Here is a 19,614-nt window from a genome sequence, read left to right as displayed (position 1 = left end):
CTTCTAGTGTTTAAGATTCGTGTGTGAAACTCCTACAGTTGGATTTGGCTACTCTCTCAACCCTCTGCCATCAACCCGCCGCTCCACCCTTCCTGCCACCGCCCCCGTCGCTGCTCCTCCCACCGCCCTTGCGCCGGCACCGCTGCTCCTGTTGGCGCTGCCGCCGCCACCAGCTCCGGAGAAGAGGAAACGATGGACATTTTCTTAAAAAAATGTTGATATAGGTTTAAAAAAATGTTGAATATGTTTTTTCAAGATGTTGAAATATGTGTTCCTAAATATTGAATGTTGAATGTATGTTTTATAAAATGTTGAATCAAGTATTTTACAAATGTTGATTTGATTTTAAACAAATGTTGAATCTAATATGCTAAAATATTTAATCTGATACACAATGTTGAATCTTCTAATTTGAATCTAATTAGCTTTAAAACCATGTTGCTTAACCAGCACACACGGAAGATATAGGAGCCCCAAAGAAACCCGGCCCAGTTCTTCAGTGGGGACTCGCACCAAACAATAGAACAAACCAAGGGCCAAATCAGAAAATCGTAGAGGGAGGGAAATCTGGTATGAGAGAGCTTGTCTGTCGCCGCCGCGCCTTATCCTCCATCCACTTCCACCCTGCTTGACTGACGCAGCTGGCCATCATCGTCTTCCCGGGCCATTCGAAAATCCGACGCCGCCATGCTGATGCAATTCCTCTCGCTCCCCGCCGCCTCCTCGCCCACTCCCCACCTCCCGCTTCCCAGGACCTTCAAGCCCCTCGCCTCCTCCGCCTCCTTCCGCCGCCCCTCCCAGCCCCCGCCTGCGCCCCCAAAACCTTCTCCACCCCCGCCGCCGCCTCCTCCCACAAACCCCCTCTCCTCCAAGCTATGGCTCTCGAGCAAGCTCTCCCCACCGCCGTCTCCGCCCCCGCCGCCGTCGCTCGAGGCGATTGAGGAGCCTCCGCCTCCTCCGCCACCGCCGGAACCGGAGCCGGAGCAGGAGGCGGCGCCTCTTCGGCAGGAGGACTTCCGGCAGAAGGGCAAGGTCTTCGTGGGGAACCTGCCGCTGTGGGCGAGGAAGCCGGAGATCGCCGAGTTCTTCCGCCAGTTCGGGCCCCTGGAGAAGGTGGAGCTCGTGCGCGGCCACGACGACCCCGAGCGCAATGTCGGCTTCTGCTTCCTCTACTACGGGGGCGACGACCCGGAGTCCGCGGCGGAGCGGGCGGTGGAGGTGGACGGGGTGGAATTCCGGGGGAAGTCGCTCACCGTGCGACTCGACGACGGGAGGAAAGGGAGGGCCAGAGCGGAGGAGCGGGCGCGCTGGGTGGAAGGCGGGGAGCGGCGGGAGCCTCGCTCGCCGTGGCACAAGGGCAGGGACGAGGCGTGCCGCGAGTTCCGGAGGGTGCTGGAGTCGCGGCCCGAAGACTGGCAGGCCGTCGTCTCTGCTTTCGAGCGGATACCCAAGGTGATTTTGCCGATCATCTCAGCATCATCACCCTGTTTCCTGTAGGATTCCATTTACGTTATTTCAAGGTGTAGAATCCGGAGACAGCTGAAGCTCTCCTGTCTTTCGTCTTTAATCTGCAAGCATTGCTACCTTGCTGGGCTACTCGCTCTGATATGTTTTTTTAAATAGCAGAAGGCGCCAGCAAAATATGCTTAGAATCAGCTTTGTTAGGATGCTACTGAATATTTCCATCTGCTTATCATAGATGTAGATCAAATTACAATGTTACACGGTGTTTGTTTGATGTCATTTGCAATCATGAGCTGATAGCCAAACCTAATCTCCAACTTGATCAGACAATGAATAATTCCATTCTTCCCATCCGGATTCAAGTACGAAGCCATTCCTTGTTCTGCAATGTACTCCTTGTTTGTATTAATAGCATGCATCACATACCCCCTGATAAATTTGACATAAATTTTGCTGCCTTGCCCTATAATTCATTAGAGATCTGGAGTTGGTGACCATTTAATTTGTTTTATGTGGATACAATTATGTTTCAGTTGCGACCATTTTTTTGGGTAACTAGTAGTCATGTATTACAAAAGTTCAAGTTCTTACAAAAGTTCCGTAGCTCCTTTACTCAATGTGCAGGCTCCAAATGGAAGGGAAAAATATGTAGGTCGATTTTTTTTTCTTTGGAGTTTATGCTTAGAATATAGAGTTGTATCATAGTTTTAAGGTTTCACTTTTGGTGGCATTAATTATAGTCTCCTTTTACCTTGATTGTTCAGCCATCAAGGAGGGAATTTGGTCTGATGGTTGTGTATTACGCCAAGCGAGGTGATAAGCATCATGCTCGTGCAACATTTGAGAACATGAGAGCAAGAGGAATAGAGCCCAATGCGTTTGTCTTCACAAGGTAGGTGCATCATTGCTGTTGTTTCAATTTGATGCTTCCTGCTATCACAAATTTAAGTCCATCTAGGTTTGTCCTAAGTCACATCAGTCCTGGTTTCTCTTTACTTTACTATATTCAATATCATATGCATGTATGTGCGTGAATGACTGGCAAACTAGCCCTAGCAATGTCTCTATGCTGGCTTGTCTCCTGCATTAAATTTACTTCATTTCATGCAGCCTTGTTCACGCTTATGCAGTTGCTAGAGATATGCGTGGTGCACTTTCATGCATTGAGGAAATGAAATCTGAGGGCCTTGAGCTGACAGTTGTTACTTATAGTATCCTTATTGCAGGATATGCAAAAATTAATGATGCTCAGTGAGTATTCTCTCTATTTCCCCCATTACCTCAATGTTACTCTTTGTGCTACTCAACATGCTTTATTCGAGGATTCTGATATAGCCAGAACTGCCCTTTCATATGTGATACTCAGTCTTTTCCTTTTTAGTCTTTGTCATATCAGTAGTTCAGTACCCTTGGTTTCTTGCTAATCGTTTTACCTTGTTCTGGAAGATCTGCAGACAACTTGTTCAAAGAGGCGAAGACCAAGCTCGACAATCTAAACGGAATCATATATAGCAACATTATACATGCTCACTGGTTAGTAGTTATCGGCTACCAGATTCATAAACATCTTAAAAATATACAGCTATCTGGAGAACGATTGCTATATTATTTGTTTACCAATAGATCATGTTATAGCACTCAGGTGTGTGTACTTTTGCAGCCAATCTGGGAATATGGATCGAGCTGAAGAGCTGGTCCGTGAAATGGAAGAGGATGGAATTGATGCTCCTATTGATGTTTATCACAGTATGATGCATGGATATACTATCATTCAGGATGAAAAGAAGTGTCTAATTGTGTTCGAAAGGCTGAAGGTATAGCGGGAAGGCATCTGATAACGAAATGCCATGTGTTACTAAGAAAGAATTGTTTTTACATTTATTATGCTCACCTTCTTAACCTAAAATATGTTTGATGCTTTTGATATGGGATGGAAGGGGGATGAAGTGCTGCATTTGCCAATCTGATTCAAAGTTTTTTTTTTCACTTTGCAGGAGTGTGGCTTTAAACCATCGATAATATCTTATGGTTGCCTAATTAATCTGTATGTCAAGGTTAGTTCGCCTCTTGTGTGTTCTCATGTATTCCAGTCTGATTATCATGCTGAATATGCTTTGTTTTTCTTCGGAAAAAGTCCATTTTACTCCCCTCACCTATTTACTTTATCCGCTTAGCTCTCTAAGCAAAATTTAGGTTCACTTTACTCCCCCGAACTATTTCATTTGGTTCAATCTACACCCTAATTAGATTTCTCTTTTTTGTTTCTTCAAGTTGAATTTTAATTTCAGATTTTGTCACTTGACTTATAGCTTGATGCTCTATGTTAGAAAAATACATTAGAAATTTTTCATGATTACTTTTTTATAATTTGTATATCTAAGATCAATTTCGTATTAAATATTCCTAACATATGAAAATAACTATAAAAAATTCTTAGTATAATTTTTTTTACATAAGGCATCATGTTTTACATCTGCTCACAAAATTTGAACTCAAAATTCAACTCATACATGGAGAAATAAGATAAATCAGATTAGGGGGTAGATTTGACCAAATGAAATAGTTTAGGGGAGTAAGGTGAGCCTAAATTTTATTCAGGGGGTTAAGTGGACAAACATGTGAGGGGAGTAAAATGGACTTTTTCCTTTTTCTTCTATCGCTGTCCTTTTTGTGTCAATGCATCAAAGGCTTCAAAGTAGCTTCATTATACTAGTGCGTTGCGACTTTAATGGAAGGATGATTGACAAAATAAGATGCTTGAAGTGCACCTTTGATTTAAACCATGTGGTCATTAAATTGTTTGACAAATCATTTGAACTTGAAGCTTTATATTATTTGTACATCCCTCTGCACATGTCCGAATGAAATACGATCACTGATGCCAGTTTGGAATTTCTTTTTTTCAGATTGGGAAGGTTCCTAAAGCGTTAACTATTAGCAAAGAAATGGAATCATATGGTATCAAGCATAATAACAAAACTTACTCTATGCTGATCAATGGATTTATCCATTTGCATGACTTTGCAAATGCTTTTAGCATATTCGAGGACATGCTAAAATCAGGTTTGCAGCCTGATCGTGCCATATACAATTTGCTGATAGAGGCATTTTGTAAGATGGGAAATATGGATCGAGCTATTCGCATATTTGAAAAAATGCAGAAGGAACGAATGCAACCATCAAATAGAACATTCAGGCCTATTATAGAAGGATTTGCAGTTTCTGGAGATATGAAAAGGGCTCTGGATACCCTTGATCTGATGCGGCGAAGTGGCTGTGCTCCTACTGTAATGACTTACAATGCTCTTATCCATGGGCTAATTAGAAAGCATCAGGTATTTTTTTTTTCAACTGCATGTTAGGTTCTTCACACTCACACTGTACTTCTGGCATTAACCTGTTTTGTGTGTGTTTGCAGGTTGAAAGAGCCGTTTCTGTGCTTGACAAGATGGCTATTGCTGGCATTGCACCAAATGAGCATACATACACTATCATTATGAGAGGTTATGCTGCTGGTGGAGATATTGGAAAGGCTTTTGAGTATTTCACCAAAATCAAAGAGAGTGGTCTAAAGCTTGATGTGTACATTTATGAAACATTGCTCAGAGCCTGTTGCAAATCAGGAAGGATGCAAAGCGCCTTAGCAGTCACACGAGAGATGAGCTTTCAAAAGATACCAAGGAATACATTCATATATAATATTTTGATTGATGGGTAGGTACTAATACACACACATTAGTTAATGCCAATTAACTTCATTTCTATGCAGTCTTATGGCGTCTGAATATTTTTGGTTATTTACTGCCTCAGTAAAAGGAAATCTTTACAATTTGATCCCCTTTTAAGATATTTTGTTTTACATATAGACCTCACGGGGAACAATTTTGAAAATGGACCCTTTTGCATGGCATCATTATATTTGGTGCCGTTGTAGAATAGCATGTCGCTGTGACATCTGGTGCTTTCTTCTGTATGGACTTGCAAGTTCCTACATGACAACTAGCACAGTGCCAAATGTCAGGCTTCCGGGCAAAGGGTCCATTTTCAGAGATTATTACCCCATGGGGCCCATTTGTGAAAAATGATTTCAAAAGGGACCAAATATAAATATTTTACCTCAGTAACTCAGGCACTTGTGTTCATTTCATGTTCATTTATTGTTTTTTTGAGCCATAATATAATCTAAAATACTAATAGTTTCTCAAATGCTTGTTAGATATTGTATTTTCTTATATTATTACATTCACATATTTTTCGTGCAGTTGGGCTCGAAGAGGAGATGTCTGGGAGGCTGCAGATTTAATGAAACAAATGAAAGAGGATGGAGTCCCTCCTAACATCCATACATATACATCCTACATAAATGCTTGCTGCAAAGCAGGAGACATGCGGGTATGCACATTTTGCATCGAAAATATTTATTTCTAGTTTGTGGTGACAGAACTGGGCATAGGCTGATAGTGATAGTACAATGCAATGGGATAAACATTAATGGATGTTGTTGAAGCCAGCCGAGCACAATGTTTGTATGGCCCTTTATTTGCACAATGCGCCTAGGTGGCTTCATTTTATTCTTACTGGAAAATTATGAATGTGAAAGTATCTATCCTGGCCTTTGTTGCACACTATTTGGTAACTTCTCTTTTGAACTATTTATTGTAGAGAGCAGAAAATGTGATTCAAGAAATGGCAGATGTAGGATTGAAACCTAATGTCAAGACATATACCACCTTGATTAAAGGTTGGGCTAGGGTGTCACTACCAGATAGGGCGTTGAAATGCTTCGAGGAGATGAAAATGGCTGGGCTTAAGCCTGATGAAGCTGCTTATCATTGCTTGGTGACCTCACTTCTCTCACGGGCAACTGTGATGGAGGGAAGCACCTACACAGGAATCTTGGGTGTCTGTAGGGAAATGTTTGAGAATGATTTGACTGTTGACCTACGCACTGCTGTTCACTGGTCTAAATGGCTTCACAAGATTGAGAGGACAGGAGGGGCACTAACAGAAGCACTTCAGAGAATATTTCCACCTGATTGGAATTCATCAGAAAATTTGGAGGCTTCCAATTCTGTAAGTGATGGAGATTCTGAGTCTTGCACTGATTCAGATTTTAGTGACAATGATGATGATCATGATATTGATGGCCACTGACATAATATCAAGACAGTGTTAACCTTTTTGCAATCCTTCACTACTGCTTCAGTGCCAGAGTTAAGCCATCAAGGTATGCTGTGCACATGTGTGCTTAATATATGTCAACCTTTTTTATGACCTCTGTACAATATGTAATAACTTAGTATGCCTATCATGAATGGGTCAACCATAAGTTCTCTAACAACCATGATTGAAAGAGAAGTCTGCCTATAATGATCACTAGTCGCCAGTTTGTGGAGTTTGATAATTTGGTTCCAGACCATAGCTAAAACTATTTTCAAACTGACAGTGTTTCTGATGAAACCCCTTGTACTCATTACAGGCTATTTGCTAGTGGACTGCCAAGAGGAGGGTTTGGAATCTTACCCTGTTTTTAAGCCTCAGCTGTCGGGGCTCTGCGGCATTTCTTCAAGAGTCGCAGACGCTCAGTAACACTTCTGCTGGGGCTGAAGGCACAGGCTGTCAATGCAACAGACGAAGGTCACTCAGTTATGTGTGTTTCTGTACAGACCAATGACTCGTAGTACAGGTAAATATTCGCTATACTCTTGAGATATTGACAAGTTCATTCTTGTTATTGCTCTATTACCAGCGCAACCTAACTCATGAGTTAAGTTCAGTTTCATATAATTAGAGAAATGCTGGTTAAGCTATATTTTTACTTAGCTTATTTGACATCTGTTCCAGGTAGGTTTTCTTGTACAATGACTCTGCGCAACATTTTGCAAAAAGGAAATTCTTGGCTTTCTTTTGCGTCGTTCATGTCAATCGTACCAGCCATAATAAGAAATTAAGAAGGCCTCTGCACTCATTTCGTAGTATGACATTAGTAGGACCTAGGGAGTAGGGGTTTGTGGGGCTATGGTTGAATACCGCCTCTGTGGCTCTGTCATTGGCATTGAGCGAGCATTTCCCAGCACAGGACTTGTAACTGCACTTGGCCAGGACAGTACTCCTATGTTATAGTAGTGTATACACAGAGCTTTGTAACCTCTTCTCTTCCTTTGATAAGCTATGAGCGGATTAGCTGAATTGCGTGCTACCAAAACCAACTGATGATTTTAAACCAACTTGCTAGATAATGTGTGTGGATCCTTGTCTTTGTTCTAATGATTTTACATATGGTATAATAAGAGCTTAGATTGGTGGCTTCTGCTTTAAAACAGTCTCTGTGCTGATTGAATGGGGGGGAATTCCCTCTTGAAACTGAAGTACAGCTCCAATCAAGTTATACATGATGACTGTTTTCTCATTTAAGGTTTGGCATCTTCCAGTACAGCAGCTTCAATCAAATGAGCCTTAACGTAGCACAGCCCGATTCAGTGTGAGCTTGGAATTGCTCGCCCCTGTCCAAGCTGAGAGCTTTTACTAGCCGGGACACTTGAATGCCTGCCTGCACAAGACGGCATTACATTTCTTGACTGGTGTGTGCTTGTGCGCTTGTGTGTGATATGAGCTGCGAATCTTAGCTGGCTGGTATCTTTCATTGAATCAAAAGTGGCCTCCCACATTCAAGTCTTGCCACAAGATAAAACAGTGCTTCATTTATGCCCATTATTTATGTTTGCTTAGCTGCATTGCCCTTCTGAATTCATATGCACCATAAATTCTTGCAAGGAAATCTTCATTGTAGTTGCAGTGCAATACTATGTGACTTGAATGTTCTTTTCATATATAAATAATTCACAGAATAAACCTTTAGTATGCACGTCAATACGTGTTTCCCTTTTATCTTGTCTTTGCGAAAATTCCATGTGCATTTCCTTTTGTGGGGAGAAAACTCCACATGCATTTTCTTAGAGAGACTATCTAACTAAAGGCTATGGCCGGAGGATGGAAAGGGGAAAGAGGTGGGGAATGTTTTTGGTTATTCCTACTTGAGAAACTGCTAGCGACACGACAAGAGGGCAACGACCCAAATTTTGGGAAAATGTTGCTGAGCTCGTAGGGGGTGGATTTTTCTGTTTCAAAAAGTTAGCGATACAGCAGCCGTGTATGGTGGTATTATGGTGATGTTTTTATCATCATTTGGTGCAACTTGTGAATCTTTTCCAGTCTACTAAAGGTACTTCCGCTGTTTCAAAATACTATCTTGGATTTTTTTTCGTAGTTCAAGCATTTTTGGGATTTTCCCCCGTCTGTGCTCCTGCTTGGAGTACTCCCACCCTCTATAAATAACAAATGTAATATTTTGATAGAAGAAAACACTGAAAGTAGATTTTGACCTTCAATTTTTCTTACAATATAGTATTGTCAACTTCTATAAAAATCAATATCCTCCTGAAAGTACTTTAAATTATGAATCTATTAATGAAATTTTGAGGACGTAAAACTTTGGCTGATCGTTGTCAAAACTTGCAAAGTTTGACTTTTCGAAATCAAAGTAGGTCTTATATTGACGGACCCCTGGAGCACGTACTCGCTAAGCAACGCATGCAACTATGCACAATTCAATTTCATTGATTACCACTGCAGTTTCTGCATCACTGGTCTATGGTTGTTGGACGACATTTTGAAACAGAAGATGCTTTCACGTGTTCGAAATGAGACAGTCCAAGCCAATCACCTTTTGTACAAGTACTACAAAAGTTTGGATTATTTACTACTCCATCTCCATCCATCCTAAAATATAAGCATTTCTCTTTTGCTCTAAGTCAAATGATCTTCACTTTGGCTAAACTTATATTAGAGAACAATGGATTTATGATATCAAATTAGTATTATTAGACCTATTATAAAATATACTTGTATAGTATGCTTATTTGATGTGGTAGATGCTGATACTCTTTCGTATAAATTTGGTCAAGCTTAATACAGTTTGAGTTAGTACAAATCTAGATAATGGTTATATTTCGGGACAGAGGGTAATAGGGAAGTGCTGATCAAAGACTTATCCTAAGAAACGAAATAAGCCTTATAATGTCAAAGAGAGTAGGCAGTAGGTCGTCTGAATTTCCAGGCAGTAGTACAATACAAATAAAGGTTGCGAAGGGACCAGTGGTAGGTGTCTGGCCCTCGTTTTGATCTTTGACATAGCTAGCATGGCTGTAAAACACGATGAATACAGACGTACTGCTTGACCTAAAATAACCTTTGATTGCACTAGGAGTGGCGTATCTTATTTGGTTGCAACTATTGCAGCTGCTACTGCACGATCGATGGCAGTGTTTGATTATTCAGAGGAGGAGGAAGCTGGAATTGAAGTGTTTAGCTGTTGATGCGGCACCGAAGTGGCTCGGTGGTGGCGCCATATACGACCCCCGTGTTCCCCTCTTCACTACTTCACCGGCAACGGCAAGGCGCGCACCGCACAGCGCAGCGCTATATATAAATGCTCCGGAGCTGCACCATTCTTTCACAAGCCAACCAAACCAAACCAAAGAGACTCTCCTCTCCTCTCTTGTTTTCCAGTCTGCACGACGGGCAAGAGCCAAAAGCTATAGGCAGGCAATTAAGGGCAGGTGCATGAGCAGCGAGCAGGGCAAGAGGTCGACGATGGCCGGGGCAGTGGCAGATTCGTCGTCGCCGGCGAGCTCGTGCGTGTCGTCGGACGCGGAGGAGGAGGTGGTGCAGGCGGCGAAGCCGATGGTGGTGGTGGGGTGCCCGCAGTGCCTCATGTACGTGATGCTGTCCGGGGAGGAGAAGCAGCCCAAGTGCCCGCGGTGCAAGAGCCCGGTGCTGCTGCACTTCCTCCGCGCCGACGACGCCAGCAGCAACACCAGGCGCCGCTAGCTCGCCAGGCCCCAGCTAGCTTCGTCTTAATTTGGGATCGATCTGCAGTGTCCCTCTAATTTAACCGGTCATGTGTTTGTTGCTGCCCTTCCTAGTTTGATCTTAGCTTCTTCCTTCCTCTTCTTCTTTCGTACGTCCTCTATCAGCTCGTAGTAGCAGAGGCGAGTTAAGTTAGCTAGCTTGCTAATAAGGAGGATGTAGCTAGATTATTAGGCAAGTACATGTATCCATGATGCAGCTGTGAGTTAGTTCAATTTAGCCGACGGATCATATGGATCAACCCAAGTGCTGCAAGTAGCTCTCTCTTGTGTTCTTTGATCAAGGTTAATTTCCCACCTCTCCTGTTGAGTACTAGAGGAGTGTTTTATTTGAACAAGTCCTAGTTGCTTTATTTGCAAAGAGGAAAGAAAAGAAAAGGAAGACGACGACCTGCAGCAGCTAGCTAGTACTAATACCTGTTGTATACTCGTAGAATTAAATGGCAGCTACTTTTAATTAAATTTTGGGTGGAGTAGCCTGTGACCATCCAATCAACCTCCAGCTAGGTAGCCTGCTTAATTAAGCAGAGCAATAGGGAGGGAGGGATCATGCGTAGCTTGTGTGCATCTTAATTGCTGGTGCTGGGCAGGCCGGTGAGATTGAGATGCATGCATGGAATGGAATAGCAAATCATCATCAGGGAGATGCAGGGGAGGGGCAGTTGAGAGCAGGAATCGAGTCGCACCTACGCTCGCACGTCAGCTGGTCATCAGCACCCCCACATTTATAGCCTCCACCGTCCGTGGCTGCGAGGCCAACTTCTCTTTCGTCGCGTGCTTTATTTGCGTGCGTGCGTGCCTGCGTGAGCGAGCGAGCTAAAGAAACAAAATTGACAGGGATCCATCGGACGATCGATACAGCCGCCGGCCGCCGGCCGCCTCGCCGTCGCCTCGAGGTGTTGTTGCCAGTCGATACAGGCCTCCACGGTTGCACGTCTTTATTGCACTTTTACGTGTCTGTCCTGTCCTCCCTCGTGGAGTTGCTGATGCAACCAGCGCCCTCTTCTTAATACTCTCTCCATTCTCCATTAATAGAGATATTTTCAAAATTCAGATTTTCACAAATGATAGTACTGCTTGACAGTAATGTGGGCCACGGCAATAAATTGCATTAATAATGAGGAGTCACTATTGGAGGATTAATGAAAAAACCTTGTTTGCATTAATTAGATGATAAGGTCAGTTTCAGTGCATGATTTCACACTATTATCAAGAGTGCCATGTCAGCTTTTAAATGAAATGAAATTATCAGTCTCAGTGCACAGTTACATAGATAGACTGCATCATTTAATTCTTGTATTGTGTTATGATCAAATGTGTCGTGCCATGAAACCATAATATCCTTAGTGCAAGTTTCATTGGGTTTCATGGACTTGGTAACTGTGATAGGTGGATTTCATGGGATGAAACTCTCTTTTCCTCTCTCCTCATAATTAGCCTACCAAGTCAGCAGTTTTGCTAATGTGGCATGAGATTTAATAAAAAATCTCCATGACACTCTCATTGAGACTGGCCTAAGTAGAGTTGTTTTTCTTAATCATTGTGTCAAGATGAAATATCCCATCAAAAACCAATGAAGGGAGTATCTGGCTTGTGAAAGCTATATAGGAGTCGTGACTTAGAGCAACTCCAAGAGGCTGCTAATCTTACCCCCAATATCTTCTTTTAGGAAAAAGAGAGAAAAAATGAACTCCAACAATCCACCTAAACCTTCCCTAATTTTTTAGCAACGCTAAAAAACAGCCTGCCACCGCGTATATTTTAGCGTTGGCGTTCCTCCCCCAATCCTGATTCCCGCACGCCCGCGCGTCCCTTCCAATGGACCCAATACGATGACGTGGCCTGTGTTTGAAATATTGGGGGCTATTTATTAGCGATCTGCTGTGGACTGATATATTTTTGGGGGAAATTTTTTTTGGGAGAACCCCCAATACATAGTTTTGGGAAGAATTTTTTAGTATTCTCTTGGAGTTGCTCTTAGAGGCCCATGAGGTCCATCCGTTGCTGTCTTTCTCAGCGCGCCAGCTCATACTCTGCTCGAGGCTCCAACCCTTCTTCTTTCCCGACGCGCCACCAACCCCCACCCCCCTCGTCCACCAGACCGACTGGCGGCTAGCCCGCTGACCATCCACCGGCGCCCCTCCGACCCTGCCCTACCTAACCTAGCAAGCTTCCTCTTTCCCGTTGCCAACCTCCAACCACAAGATGCCCTGCCCTGCCCTGCCCTGCCCGGCTTGCGGCGCTCCCACGACGCCTCGCCTCCACCGCCAGCCGAATTGCCGCTGCCGCCGCCCTTCTCCTCTAAGGCCATTGGCTATTAATAGCCCCGGCTCCCCAAGAAACCCGAAACCTTAAGTGCCGCCGCCTCAACCACCACCCCGGCTGGCGGCGACCTCGCCGCTAGCTGCTCCTCCACCTCTCACTCCTCGCGGCTACAAAAGCGAGCCGACAGGGTTGGCGGCGGCACGGGGTAGGAGCAGTGGAAGAAGACGGAGCGGATCTGATGATAGAGGTTAAGCGTTGCACGAATCCTAAAGCCGAGGCCAGATAACTAGAAAACTTCCGGAAGCCATGCAGGTTTCCCGGACACAAAGAGCACGTTACATGAGCCCGCAACAGTCTCTCAGGGTCCATTTTTTGTCCGGACCAGAGAGCGCGGCCCAGCCCAGAAACGCAACGACCCCAACGAGCAGCAGCGAACGAACCGTCTCTGATCTGCATCGCGTCGCTTTCGAATCAGACGGCCTCTGTCTGCAGCTCTCCATGACATCCGGGGGCTCTTGTTGTCGCTGCCTTTGTTTGGCTGCGGTGCGATGCCCCCCGTTGACAAAAAGGAAAAAAAAGGAGCGGAGTGGGCATCTCGGCCGGCCGGTGCGTGGTTCGCACGCACCACCCCTCCCCTGTGGCAGCGGCGGCAAACGCACCCATCGTTCCCCTTTTATGCCCCGGGTTGCCCAACGCCGTCCGTGCTTCTCCTCTCCTCTGCTCTGTTCCGCCAACACAAGATGACGATGGGCTCCGGCGCCTCCGCCAGCAGCGTCGTCGGTACCTTAATTTCCTTTCCTTGTCTTCCTCCCTTTCATTCCCGTTCTGTTGTTGCAAGCAAGCCAAGCGCGCCTGGGCTGGGCCTCATCGCCTTGGCTGCTGCATGCAGTGCCCCGCAACTTCCGGCTGCTGGAGGAGCTGGAGCGCGGCGAGAAGGGCGTCGGCGACGGCACCGTCAGCTACGGCATGGACGACGGCGACGACATCTTCATGCGCTCGTGGACGGGAACCATCATAGGCCCGCTCAACGTACGTACGCGGTGTATCATCTGCATCATCATGCATGTTGTTGCTTTTCTTCATCCATTCATCCATTAGCTTAGCTAGCTCATCGACCACCATGTGCATGCGCGCAGTCGGTGCACGAGGGTCGCATCTACCAGCTGAAGCTGCTGTGCGACAAGGACTACCCCGACAAGCCGCCCACGGTGCGGTTCCACTCGAGGATCAACCTCACCTGCGTCGACCCGGACACCGGCCTGGTGGAAGGCAGCAAGCTGGCGGTGCTGTCCGACTGGCAGCGGGAGTACACGATGGAGCACATCCTGACGCAGCTCAAGAAGGAGATGGCCGCGCCGCACAACCGCAAGCTGCTCCAGCCACCGGAAGGGACCTTCTTCTTCCTCGCCCATGATGACCAGGGAAATTAGCAGCTGTGGCCTTCCCCTACATATATATATGCATTCTGCTGTGTGGTGCCATCCTTCCATTCCATTTGGTGCGCTGCCTGGTATGGTATGGGTTTGTTGGGTTGAGTTTGGTGGTGAGGACGTTCCGTCCTGTAGGCGCATGTACGTCCAGGAGGTTTCGTTCAGGAATTCTGCACGCGCTGCTGGCTGGCCGGCCGGCCTATTGATTGCAAGTGGAATCGCACTCTCTCGGGACACTGCACGGCACAAGTCGCTCTCTGCCCGCCATCCATCCAGTTCCAGTCCAGGTCCTGTGCACCCGCGCTTGTCCCGTACCGGTCGCAAAACTAGTCAAAATTTCTCATTTGGTTTCCGTATCGTTCGTTCGTTGCTCACCAACCGCGCAGACGTAGGGGGAGCGAGTGGTAGGAGCCTGGAGCCAGGAGGAGAGGAGGAGACTCATCAGTAGTCATCACCCGGACGCAGTCGACGCAGTGCACGAGCATCCGGGAGGGTAGTGCCGGAGTGGAGTGGAGTATAATTTTACTGGGTCAGTCAAATGCGGAGGCCTGACTGCAGACTGCGGGTGCACGAGCGACGCTGACTTGTTGCTGGGCCCTGGGCTGACGCTGACACATACTCCTTCCTATAAGAGAGAGTTGCGCCGAGTCAGTCTTGTGGCTGCAGAAAGCAACGGAACCCGCGTAACGGAAGCTCCAGGCTCACACTCAGACCACAACCCAGTTGCCGTGTTCCACGTGCGACCAGTGGAGCGATGACCGCCGACCGGGTCTGTCTGTCCTTGCCGACGAGTCCACGGTCTTGCTCCCGCTCTTCCTTCCTTCCCCTTGCGCTGGCACCCAGTGCTGCTGTGCATGAGCCGGCAGTGTGTCGGCTAGCTGGTGTCCAGGTGCTCCGTATCATCAGGTGAATAGCTGCCGCCGATGCTAGCAGCGCAATTGAGGAGTGTTTTGGTCGACGGCGGATCGATCGCGGTGGCAAATAGCGAGCGTGCGATGCATATCCTATCCATGTGTGTCTACGGTGTAGAGGCTGAAAACCTTTTCCCTTAATCTAAAAAAATGTGCTCCTAACCAACAGTGTATAAAGAAGCAGCAGCAGCAGCAGCTCTGCTGCTCCCTCCGATCTCATCCTTTTCAGCCGTCGGCACGTTACGTACCCTCTCGTCCCGGGTTGTCAACGGGAATACTCCATGGAACCTCTGCCGATTTCGCATGTCCTTATTCACTCACACCAAGCATGCATCCGTGTGTTGGGTTGGGTGGGTCCCGTGCCATGCCCTGGTTGGGCAGCATCATTTGGAATCCCCACCAAATTGGGATTAGATTGCTTGCGTGCTTCCTTTTCCATTAGTTGCATAGTTTTTGTCAAAGTTAATCCATAATTCAAACACATCCTTCTTTGTTCACAAAGATACTTAAAGACAGCCTATACCGAGAAATCCATCTGAAATTCTGATCCATGCATGTGCCTTTATGAACTATTGGCAGGTTTGTATAACTCTGAATTTCAAGGCAAGCTATTGAAAAGGCGTCAGGACTGTTGGCATGCACGCACAAGGTGATGGCGCAATAGGCTCCTTCTCGGACGAGGCTACTATGAGCTGAACCACCGGAACAGCGTGAGGAGGACGATGGGAATGGAGGAGCAAAAGCCTGAAGCATCAACAACCGTCTTCATCTCCTTTGCAGTTTAGCGCGACGTAAATGAGCATCAACCACTCTGTTTTAGTGTATCTTGCCTGAATCAAATCAGGTTAATTTCCGTTCTTCGAATGAAAATGGGGGCGAGTCTCGTATCGAAAAAAAAAAGGTTCAAACACACTATATTTTCAACTCAGTGCGAGAGCCTGCTGCGGCAGAGAGCAAACAAAAAGAGTTGTAGCGCTACTGCACCCAAAAGCAACAACCTTGACACTAAAAACATTGCGAAATTCCAGGGACGCACCGTGCCTACCTTGACAACGCAATAAAATAAAACGAAAAGAATTGAACCGAAGTGTTTGTTTAATGCAGACCGAGTCGACCTGCCTTGAACACAACATCCCCTCCTCTACTATCTCTTTCTGCTAGTCCAGGTGCGTGGCCTCCAGCAAAAAGGAAAGAAAAAAATGGAAACCACTTGGGCTGGTTTGCCAGGGGTGGCCAGTTTCCTTCCTGGATGTTGTGCTCTGGTACAAGTCCGGTCGGTCAACCTGGACGCACGGCACCCCAATCATTTAGGCCCCGTTTGGTACGAAGGAATTGGAATCTATTTAATGGAGTAGGCTAATTTATGTTGGAATGTGGCATTCCACAACTTTCCAAAGTTTATATATAAGCCTATCTTAAATTCATGGGGTGGGAGATGGAAATTGATTCTATAGATTATGGTTATTAGAATGGAATTCAATTCTTATAGCACGCTCTTAGACTCGCTTCTCTATAGTAGAAGTGCAGCATATAAGTATCTCTCCCATATCACCAACTATAATATACAACTATATTCCACATACAATTATATTAGCTTAATTAATTTGTGTCTAAATTATGATTATTATGATGGAATTCAATTCCAATGATCCAAACGGGGCCTTATAGTTTCCTTCCTCGTCGCCCGCACGCCATAAACGCGTCGTGCCCCACCCACCGTCGATCGACCCCTGTCGCACGGATCTCCGCGCGCCCGCCGCCTTCCTTGTACAATTCCCCGCACCCTCCTGCCCCGTTCCGCCCCCTCGCCCCATCCATCCATCCATCCATCCTTCCTATAAAACCCCGGCGACCATGGCCGCAATCCCTAAATTCCCTCGCCGAGCAAGCCCACCCAACCATCCCAAGCCTCAAATTCTCTTCTCATCTCCCCTCCGAAGAGCTTGGCGAAGACGAAGGGATCCGTCAAAATTCAATTCGCCTCAATTGAGAATTTGATCGACCGATCGGAAAAGAAGAAGAATTAAGAAGATGCCTTCCGAGGAGTTGGCCGCCGGCGGGTGGAGGGAGAAGCAGCATCACCAGCACCAGCATCAGCAGCTAGAGATCCGCCAGGTGTGGGCGGACAACGTGGACCGCGAGTTCAAGCTGATCCGCGCGGCCATCGAGCACTTCCCCTACGTGTCCATGGACACGGAGTTCCCGGGCGTCATCCACCGCCCCTCCAAGCACCCCGCCGCCATGACCCCCGCCGAGCGCTACGCCCTCATCAAGTCCAACGTCGACGCGCTCCACCTCATCCAGGTCGGCCTCACCTTCGCCGCCTCCCCGACCTCCCCGCCCGCCCTCGCCTTCGAGGTCAACCTCCGCGAGTTCGACCCGCGCGTGCACCGCCACGCCCCGGACTCGGTCCAGCTCCTTGCCTCCAGCGGCCTCGACCTGGCCGCGCACCGCGCCAGGGGCGTCAGCGCGCGCGCCTTCGCGGCGCTGCTCATGTCGTCGGGCCTGGTGTGCAACCCGGAGGTGGCCTGGGTCACCTTCCACTCCGCCTACGACTTCGCCTACCTCGTCAAGATCCTCATGGGCCGCAAACTCCCGCGCTCGCTGCCCGAGTTTTTGAAATACGTGCGCGTCTACTTCGGGCCCGAGGTGTACGACGTCAAGCACATGATGCGCTTCTGCGGCGGGCTCTTCGGCGGGCTGGAGCGCGTCGCGGCGGCGCTCGAGGTGAGGCGCGCCGCGGGGCGGTGCCACCAGGCCGCGTCCGACAGCATCCTCACCTGGGACACGTTCCGGCAGATGAAGCGCCTCTACTTCGCCAAGGAAGGCACAACGGAGCTATGCGCCGGCGTGCTCTTCGGCCTCGAGCTCGAAGACACCGCCAAGCCCAGATGATTGTCTCTTCTCCTCTCTTGTACAGAGCAGCGCATTTGCTGCTCCTCTCCCGAAATGAATTCGGGACAATAATTAACACGAAGAGAGAAAAAGACGGTTCTTTGATTGGTTAATTTTCACGAGTTTTATGATTCCTCTGTTTCGCTGGAAGGAAAAGAAATCCTCCGCTCCAGCAGCAGCGGAGTTGGAGCAGGGCCCTGGCGTGCGAAGTCTCCAGTGCCTGCCAAGGCCGTCCAATTAGAAAATGAGTTTGAAATGAAACCAAATGATCGCCGGCCGCAACAGTGAAAACCCACTTGGTTGCAGAGCAGAGAGAGGACAGTGCCGTTGGCGGTTGACCGGCAGTCGGTCCGTGGAATGTTTGAACGCGTGAGGGGTGGGGGGAACGGAAACGGCGACGCCGACGCCGACGCTGCTCCGATTGATTCCACCACGGACCAGCAGCACCGTGACTTGGCCTCGTTGGCTCCAGTCAACACAATGAACCCCCGCCTGGAACGCTTCGAATCCAGTAGTTCTTTTTTCCCCCTCACTCAAATACGCAGGAGCACAGTTATAGTTATTAGGACCGGACCGGTCATCGAACTGGTAGGACTTCGGTTCAATGGTTCACTGTTAGGAACCGGTTGAACCAATGGTTCAATAATTTTGGACCGTTGAATTGAACCGGTAACAAGAAATTTTGAACCAGTGCTATATACACTTATACAATTGATAATTACCATTATATAGTTCACATAAATAACACAAATATAATATATGGCCACAATAGCTCCATTCAAATTTCCAAGTTGGCATCCTTTCTTCAGAGTCCAGAGAAGCATGGCCAATATATCACTAGAATATCATAGATTCATAGCTAATAAAAACTTCCATCTTGCCAAGATCCTACTCCGGCTAATCTCCACTCCAATGTCCAATCGACGCAAGCAGAAGCAGGCCAACAATATACAAATGGAATAGTTCGAGTATGCACTTTGGATACTGACCTTTGCCCTTCGCCTGTTGCTGGTGAAGAACGGGAAGAACACGGATTGCATGCTAATGAGATTATTGCCGAGGCTAGGCCTGAGCCTGGGGCTACCTAGCTTACATCTGCATGGTACGGTGGAAAGGAAGTGCTGCTCCGAGATATCAGCCAAGAAAGGAAATGAATGCCAGCTACGTTGCCAGGGCCTTCGGCCTCAGAGACGAGAGGCCTCTGCCGGCGAAGAACGAGCAGGGGTCAGGCGGCCGCAGCCGGCAAGCAACGGGCAGGGCAACAGGGATGCGGGAGGAGAAACGCCCGCCGCCGCTTGGTCATGATGTGCCGCCAATCCGCTGCTGCCGCCGCCACGCGACCCAGCGTGTGCGAGCAACAGAAGCGGAACGGAGACGAGAAGGATGTCGTTGTTTAGACCCGGCAACTACCGAGGGGGTGCTTAAGGTAGTGTTTCTAGTTGGTGAGGCTCATCGAGATCAGGAACTCGAAAATAAATGCAGACATACGATTTAGACAAGTTTGGACCGCTGAATAGCGTAATACCCTACGTCCTGTGTGTTGATTGGATTGAATTGCTTTGGAGGGATCCCTGCCTCGCCTTGTATAGTCGGGGGCAGGGTTACAGGTCGATTGATTTATAAAAATACTAGTTGGATATGACTAGAGGAGAGGAGTTCTACTCTTATTACAACAAGTACTTTCCTAATCCTTGATTAGTTCCTGTCTTCCCACGTAGACTA

General features: G+C 47.2%; 3 protein-coding genes across 6 annotated transcripts; all 3 read left to right on the top strand.

Moving 5' to 3' along the window:
- Positions 1-605: 605 nt before the first annotated feature.
- LOC101780087 (pentatricopeptide repeat-containing protein At5g04810, chloroplastic) lies at positions 606-8,175 on the top strand. Of its 3 annotated transcripts, none has more exons than XM_022825144.1 (12): positions 606-1,452; positions 2,229-2,356; positions 2,575-2,715; positions 2,911-2,997; positions 3,125-3,278; positions 3,459-3,518; positions 4,371-4,799; positions 4,883-5,178; positions 5,727-5,856; positions 6,127-6,691; positions 6,944-7,150; positions 7,896-8,175. In XM_022825144.1, the coding sequence occupies exons 1-10, from the start codon at positions 688-690 to the stop codon at positions 6,616-6,618; spliced, it is 2,682 nt and encodes an 893-aa protein (XP_022680879.1). In that variant the 5' UTR covers positions 606-687; the 3' UTR covers positions 6,619-6,691; positions 6,944-7,150; positions 7,896-8,175. The 3 variants fall into 3 exon arrangements, with proteins under 3 accessions (XP_022680879.1, XP_004960012.1, XP_004960011.1); XM_004959955.4 differs by having other exon boundaries at positions 7,880-8,175; XM_004959954.3 differs by lacking the exon at positions 7,896-8,175 and adding an exon at positions 7,309-7,739.
- A 5,119-nt stretch (positions 8,176-13,294) lies between these two features.
- On the top strand, positions 13,295-14,298 carry LOC101779027 (ubiquitin-conjugating enzyme E2 variant 1C). Of its 2 annotated transcripts, none has more exons than XM_022824843.1 (3): positions 13,295-13,432; positions 13,546-13,685; positions 13,793-14,298. In XM_022824843.1, the coding sequence occupies exons 2-3, from the start codon at positions 13,623-13,625 to the stop codon at positions 14,084-14,086; spliced, it is 357 nt and encodes a 118-aa protein (XP_022680578.1). In that variant the 5' UTR covers positions 13,295-13,432; positions 13,546-13,622; the 3' UTR covers positions 14,087-14,298. The 2 variants fall into 2 exon arrangements, with proteins under 2 accessions (XP_022680578.1, XP_004960008.1); XM_004959951.4 differs by having other exon boundaries at positions 13,317-13,436.
- Positions 14,299-16,854: 2,556 nt separating this feature from the next.
- Positions 16,855-18,005, top strand: LOC101778617 (probable CCR4-associated factor 1 homolog 11). Its single transcript, XM_004959950.3, has one exon. The coding sequence runs from the start codon at positions 17,029-17,031 to the stop codon at positions 17,890-17,892; it is 864 nt and encodes a 287-aa protein (XP_004960007.1). The 5' UTR covers positions 16,855-17,028; the 3' UTR covers positions 17,893-18,005.
- Positions 18,006-19,614: the final 1,609 nt, after the last annotated feature.

Source organism: Setaria italica, chromosome III (genome assembly GCF_000263155.2).
Source record: "Setaria italica strain Yugu1 chromosome III, Setaria_italica_v2.0, whole genome shotgun sequence".
In the NCBI taxonomy this organism is placed as follows: Eukaryota; Viridiplantae; Streptophyta; class Magnoliopsida; order Poales; family Poaceae; genus Setaria; species Setaria italica.
Note: the sequence above shows the minus strand (reverse complement) of the source record. Positions and strands in the feature narration are given on the sequence as shown.

Coding starts and splice junctions, on each gene's coding strand:
- LOC101780087 (XM_022825144.1), top strand. CDS start 688: ATGCTGATGCAATTCCTCTCGCTCCCCGCCGCCTCCTCGCCCACTCCC. Junction 1,453..2,228: donor CTTTCGAGCGGATACCCAAG/GTGATTTTGCCG, acceptor TTGATTGTTCAG/CCATCAAGGAGGGAATTTGG. Junction 2,357..2,574: donor AATGCGTTTGTCTTCACAAG/GTAGGTGCATCA, acceptor CATTTCATGCAG/CCTTGTTCACGCTTATGCAG.
- LOC101778617 (XM_004959950.3), top strand. CDS start 17,029: ATGCCTTCCGAGGAGTTGGCCGCCGGCGGGTGGAGGGAGAAGCAGCAT.
- LOC101779027 (XM_004959951.4), top strand. CDS start 13,397: ATGACGATGGGCTCCGGCGCCTCCGCCAGCAGCGTCGTCG. Junction 13,437..13,545: donor CTCCGCCAGCAGCGTCGTCG/GTACCTTAATTT, acceptor TGCTGCATGCAG/TGCCCCGCAACTTCCGGCTG. Junction 13,686..13,792: donor CCATCATAGGCCCGCTCAAC/GTACGTACGCGG, acceptor GCATGCGCGCAG/TCGGTGCACGAGGGTCGCAT.